Here is a 6630-nt window from a genome sequence, read left to right as displayed (position 1 = left end):
GAGAGGAAGATGGAGGTTGAGGTGAATAGTTAAAAGTGTCGGAAGGAGAATTGGTATATGTATAAGGGGTAGGGGAATGTTGTGGGTGTGAATAATTGTAGGATTTGGGTTGGTAAGGTCTAGAATAATTGTTGTTACTGTAAGAAGAACTGTTGGTTTGGGAAGAAGAACTCAAAGTAGCTTCAATTTTTATCTTCGTCTGAATAACATCAACCATAGTATGAACCGGAGTAACCAACTAATTTTTAACAGTCCGATTGAGACCATTAAGAAAACAAGATACCAATTGTGATTCTGTCCCAGTAACTTGATTGCGAGCAAGAAGACCATAGAACTCTGTCACATATTCTTCAATAGAGCGTGCTCCTTGGTGACAATTTTGTAATTTAGTAAACAAATGTTGTTTATAATCCTCATGCAAAAATTTCTTGCAAAGAATTATTTTCATCCTATACCACCTCAAAATTTCAGGTTGACTTTTATGATATCTTTCTTCTTTTAAACTAAGCCAATAAGAAGCTGCAACTCCTTTTAACTTATAAGCAACCATCTTAGCTTGCTTATCTTATGGTATTTCCATAAAATCAAAGAAAGATTTGACTTCATATTCCCAATATAGAAATCCTTCAATTTTAAAATTACCTGAAAAATTAGGGATGTCAGCCTTGAGTTTGTACTATGGAATAACGCCATAATTCACTCGGTTTACATCTTGGTTGAGATGCTTTTCATCTTCATAACGACGATCAGTATCACCTTCAATATCATCTTGTTCAACTCCGAAAACATCATCATCATTATCATCATCTTCATCAAAAGATTGTTTTTTGTTTGTGGAAAAAGATGTGCTTTTGGGTGGGTTATTTAGAAACTCGCTTTTTTTTTGTGGAATTTTTTTGGCTAATGGATGTGGTAATAGTGGATCTTGTGTTTTTGGGGTATCTTTAGGGTTGGGGGGAAGATCTTTATTTGAGGATTCAGTGATTGGTTTAGCTGCCATACCTTCTCTAAACATATTCATGAGTCTCGTCTCCAAAGCTTCAAGTTTTGCTACAAAAGCTTCAAACTTTGAATCAATGTTTATTTCGAACTTGTTGAATTATTCCTTTGTAACAAATTCAGCCATTGAGAGAGAGAAAAAATTTTGGGTGGTTTGTAGAAGTGGTGGAGGATCGCTTTCTAGATAAAAATCTAAAAAGTAGGACTCTTGATACCAATTGATGAGGAATAAAAAGAGATTTAGAAAAAAAAAAAAAGATACAGAGATCTTCAAATGAGAGAATAGATTTAAGAAAGAAGGAGATTGAATAGAAGAATTGTAGAAGTTGGGGGAGAAAAGTATAACAGGTTTTGGATATTTGATAGTTTGATAATTGATAATTGAATGAATGAACTAAACTACAATGACCTCTTTATATAGATAAGCCATATATACTCGATTAATAAGGAAACTAGATTTCTAAATCTAACCTAGACTTCTAAAGCTAATTAAACTCTAAATAGAAAATACTAAATATTCCAAATTCTTAAAAAGTAATTATTCTAAATTCAAAACAATATATAATATTAGCAACTAAAAAATTGTATCCTATGCTTGATGTCCTGCATCACATTTATTTTTCGATAAAACCACCATGCTATGTCAAGTGACTATTTTTTAACGGCTAAATTGAATTCCGTCGAATCTTTTTTTGAAGCATTTAGAGGTTAGGCAGCCCTCGACCTGTATTAAAAGAAAAAACTCATGTTCTCAAGTACAGTTTCCCTTGTGCATCCTCCTTTACTATTTCGGATAGTTCATAGTCTACAGGAGGTAGGAAATACAAAATTGAATCCTCATGTTCCTTGCTTAGCTTAGAGAAATAGTCAGCAACTCGATTTGCTTCCCTGAACACATGCTTGAAGTCTATCCATTCAAAATGTAACTTCAAGCGGTCAATAGCAGCCACTATGTTAAGGCAGCATTACCAAAAGGCTCCCTCGGACCGATAATAGCTCCTCTTGCCCTTCGAAGTCCGAGCATACACTAATTCGCCTCGGCTCCTATCTGGATTGCTCCCTTCATACCAGCCTCAATTGCCAGCAACTCCTGGGTGATAACCGATCTTTTAGTCGAGCTCCCTGTAAACGCTAGTTTGACGGCACCAAACTCATCTCGAATAACACCACCATAACCATTAGCGTCTTCTAAGACTGCCCCATCCGTGTTGACTAGTAAATCCCCTGGTTGCGGCTTGGACCATTTGCACCATACTGGGGCTCGAGCTGTGTAATGAACTTGGATACCGATCCTGTCCAGTAGAACCTTGGCAGCCACTGTGTCAGGCACTTCAGCCAACATAACTTGAAGATACGTCTTCATCTCTTTCTTGATCTTTGCACATACCTGCACCTCTGAGTGACTCTTCTGCTAAAATTTCCTCAAGTTCCTCTCTATCCAGATGGCATATATTGTGGCAGAGGTTACTGCTCTAGTAATTTCATATTCGATCGAGGCACTACGACAAATCCTAAGGAGGCTATACCACTCGGTAGTCGACGCTTTCACCTGCGTGTTCAAACCTAGCCATCCTTTTACACTAGACCAAACCTCTTTTGTATACGGGCAATCGAAAAAGAGGTGTTTGGAATGCTCCCTAGAAGCATTGCGAAGCGATATCGAAAGTGATGGATAATTTTCTTCTTAACCAGTCGGTCCTGGGTGGGTAAGCAATTCGAAAATAACTGCCATCCAGTAAACGAGTGTTTCGGTATAACCAACTTACCCTAAACCACTCGATGCCATTTAACTCTTGGTCGGAGCTGTTTCAAAGACATGTACGCTGATTTGACCGTAAATCTGCCTGTAGAAGTCAGTGTCCAGATGACTTGGTCCTGCTGTAGCATATGATTTAATTCGGTGCCTTCAATCTTCTTCTTCAGCGCACTATCTGGCAGGCTAGAAACAATGTGATTCCACCTTCCATCGGAAATGAGATCACTAACCAAAGCATTGTAAGGAACCTGTAGCAGTTGAACTGCTTTATCCCAAAAAAAGAGTGGAGTGTCATGGCACCATGGGTCATGCCATACATATGTTTGCTCGCCTCTCGCTATCTGGTGCCTAACAAGCTTCTGAGCAGCTTTGCGGGTCTTTAGGACATTCCTCCAGACCCATGAACAGTCCACTGGGATTGCCATCGTCCAGAAGTGTTGCTTCCTAACATGATGTTCAACTGTCCATTTGACCCATAAAGAGTCCTCATAGTTGGCTATCTTGAAAACAAGGCCACAGTAGACAGCCTTATTTCACATGCTAGGGTCCACAATACCCAATCCTCCCTGTTCTTTATCCATTCTAGTAAGTGTGACTAGCATGGTGCATCTTCTGTGTCATGTCTGGCCCTGCCTATAGGAATCTATTGCAAATCTTAGCAATATCTCCCAGGGTTTTTTTGGGTAAAACAAACGTTCGAGCCCAGTAAACATGAAGAGAGGATAGGACTGATTGAATCAATTGGAGCCTTCCCGCATGAGAGAGCGACTTATTCTTCCAATTAGAAATCTTCTTGGTGACCATTTCCGTCCGATTGGCGGGCATTCTTTAATACCCATTCTTGCTGCGGTGAGAGGCAATCCTAGGTAAGTTGGGGTGGGGCTGTACTTCCATTATATCCGCCGGTTCGTGCCTCGTGGTTACTCATGCTTCCAAAGAAGGAGGGTGGTCTTTCGTCTACTTAGCTTTAGACCCGGTGCACTCGAGAGAAATCATCAATAGCCTTCTTCACTGCCCTCACTGTCTTTTCATCCCCTTTACAGAACACCAGGACGTCATCGGCAAAACTCAGATGCGTAATGTCCAGTTTCTTGCATTTAGAGTGGTAAGAAATTTCTTTCGCCATAACACTCCGATTCAGCATTCCACCAAATACCTCCATGACAAGGACAAACAAATACGGTAATATAGGATCCCCTTGTCTGAGGCCCCTACAGCCAGCAAAGTAACCCTGTGGTGTACCATTAACTATAATAGAATAGTACGGAGAGGAATAACACATCTTTGTCCACTTAATGAACTTCTCATGGAATCTAAATCTCGCCATTACTTTCTCAATAGTCTGCCAGCTGACTGTATCATATGCTTTGGTAATATCAATCTTGATGGAGCATCTAGTAGTCCCGTGTTCCCGATTATAGCTTCTGATAAGCTCATGAGCCAGTAGGAGGTTGTCTTGTATCGATCTGCCAGGGATGAATGCCGATTGTTGCATGGAAATGATGTCAGGCATATACGGCTTCATTCTGTTAGTGAGAAGTTTAGATACACACTTATAGATGACATTGTAGTAGGCAATAGGTCTGAACTCTTCTACTCTTGAAGGTGTTGCACATTTAGGGATGAGGCTGATGTGGGTAGGGTTGACTCCTCTATTAATTGTCTTCAATGCAAACACAGAAGTAACAGCTTTGACAAACTCCGCCTTCACATGCTGCCAGTTCTTTTTGAAGAAAAATGCATTGAACCCATCAGGCCCTGGGGCCTTATTATCTTCCATTTCAAACAAAGCTAGCTGTACTTCTGCTTCAGTAAAATCGAGCACTATCAGATCTGCCTCGTGTGTAGTGAGTACCCTTGGGAAGTGGAACTCCTCCAAGCTAGCCGCATCACATAGAACCGGGGCAGGTTGCCCCCAACAACCCTTTGTAGTAGTCTACAAATGCTTCTGATACTCCCACCTGACCCTCCCTCCTCAAACCAGTAGTATCCTGAATGGCCCATATAAGAGTCCTGCCTTTCCTCTCTTTGAGCATCTTGTGGAAAAATTCAGTGCATTTATCCCCGTACTTCATCCAGTCACATTTAGTTCTATGTCGGAGATCCTCCCCTTCCATAATAATAAGCTGACAAAGAGTGGTTCTGGCTTCCTTCTCCCGTATGCTTAACAGCCTATCCATTGGATTGCTTTGTTAAACTTTCTGGATGCTCTTGAGCTCTTTCCTTGCCGCTTATGTCTGCTTAGATAAATCTGAACAGTAGAATTTTGCCCACCCTTTAAGCTTACTCTTCAGCATCTTCAGCTTTTGGGTGAGGACGTACATGGGGCACCCAAACACTGCTTCATTCTAGCTTGCCAGAAACGTGCCCAAAAAATCAAGATGCAGAGCCCAAAAGTTGCTGAATCTGAAGGGGAGACTAATAGAGACATTATTCAATATAGAGATAATAATAGGTCAGTGGTCAGACGTGCCTGGGGGCAAAAATTCAGCAAAAGAGAATGAAAATGACGAGCTCCAAGAGCTATTTACCAAACACCTATCAATTTTAGACCACTTCCTGGCAAAGTTAGTCCAAGTGTAGAATCCCCCTGTAGCTTTGATATCATACAGTTCAGCTTGAACTAGGCAGTCTGAAAAAGGCCCTGTCTCCCGGGCATGCACCGCCTCCCCTCCAATACGTTCAAAGGAGTACAACACATTGTTAAAGTCCCCTGCAACACACCACTCACCACCCCGAAGTCCGAGTGGATAGAGCAAATATCTCTCCATAACCTCAGTATGTCAGCACTTGAGTTGCTAGCATATACCACAGTTAAGAAGAACGATTTCATAGTAGGTAACAGTTCAACCTTGCAGTGAATAAGTTGCTCCGTTTCCAAAATTTTCACCAAGGAAATAATGCCCGGATCCCATGATAGCCATACTCGACCACTCGGATCACTACTGTAATTGTTAACAAAGGCCCATGAAGGGCAACAGATGTTGCTGAGAGCCTGGAACTTCTCAATCTTGACTTTAGTTTCCAATATACCAAAAATGCACAATTTATTCTCATTTCTAAAATTATTCATATATCTAGCTTTAATTTTGTCATTTAGACCTCACACATTCCATATAGCAATCTTCGTCATTTCTATTGTTTGTGTTTCCCTTTCCTATTCGAGCCCTTATTCTTTCCCTTTCCATTCTTCCGGGAGCTGTCCTGAGCTTGTGACCTTGTTATAACTTGAAGGGGAAGCACAGCTGCAGAGGCTGCCTGCTGTGGCTGCTCGTCATTAAAGAGCTCCGTTTCTGGTTCAGAAAGGTCATCATCAATTATTCCTTCTTCCAGCACTGTTGCTTCATAAATGACTTGCTTATCCCAAAACCTGCAGGTTCTTCACCGGACTTCTGGGACTTCCACAATGGATGACCAACTCAGTATTGCATCTTTGTATTCTCTCTTTGTGTTTGGAGGATGACAAATCTACCTCCACTAACATCCAATGGAGCTGCCTCTGGGTAACTGAACCCCTCTGTGTTTCCAGTCTCTGAGATGGACTCAACTGTTACATCCTCTGTGTTACCCTGTAAACTGGAGTTAGCTCCAGCTAAGGAGTGTATCGCTCCAACATATGGCCCCTCGGTTCCTACACTCAGGGTACTAAGAACGTGAGTACCACCCTCATATGGGACTATTGCCCTGCTATCAATACCACCTGACAAGCTCGCCTCCTCAGTAGTGGTAGCCACCACTCCTTCTCCCTCTGCCACTTCTCCATATTTTGTTGCCTGCTCCCTCGTGGTCTCACCTTCATGAGAACTTTCATGCATAGTTGTGTCTTCATTTACTTGTGTCTGATCGTTATGCTGAGTATTTTGTCTTCTCCAAAC

General features: G+C 41.4%; 1 protein-coding gene across 1 annotated transcript; it reads right to left on the bottom strand.

Annotated features, from left to right (window-relative positions):
• Nucleotides 1-2766: 2766 nt before the first annotated feature.
• On the bottom strand, nt 2767-3180 carry LOC147504968 (uncharacterized). Its single transcript, XM_086605423.1, has one exon. It carries the CDS (start codon nt 3178-3180, stop codon nt 2767-2769), a length of 414 nt encoding a protein of 137 aa, XP_086461549.1.
• Nucleotides 3181-6630: the final 3450 nt, after the last annotated feature.

Source organism: Coptis chinensis, chromosome 4 (assembly GCF_015680905.1).
Source record: "Coptis chinensis isolate HL-2020 chromosome 4, ASM1568090v1, whole genome shotgun sequence".
In the NCBI taxonomy this organism is placed as follows: Eukaryota; Viridiplantae; Streptophyta; class Magnoliopsida; order Ranunculales; family Ranunculaceae; genus Coptis; species Coptis chinensis.
The sequence above is the reverse complement of the archived record's forward strand: the minus strand, read 5'-3'. Positions and strand labels throughout refer to the sequence as shown.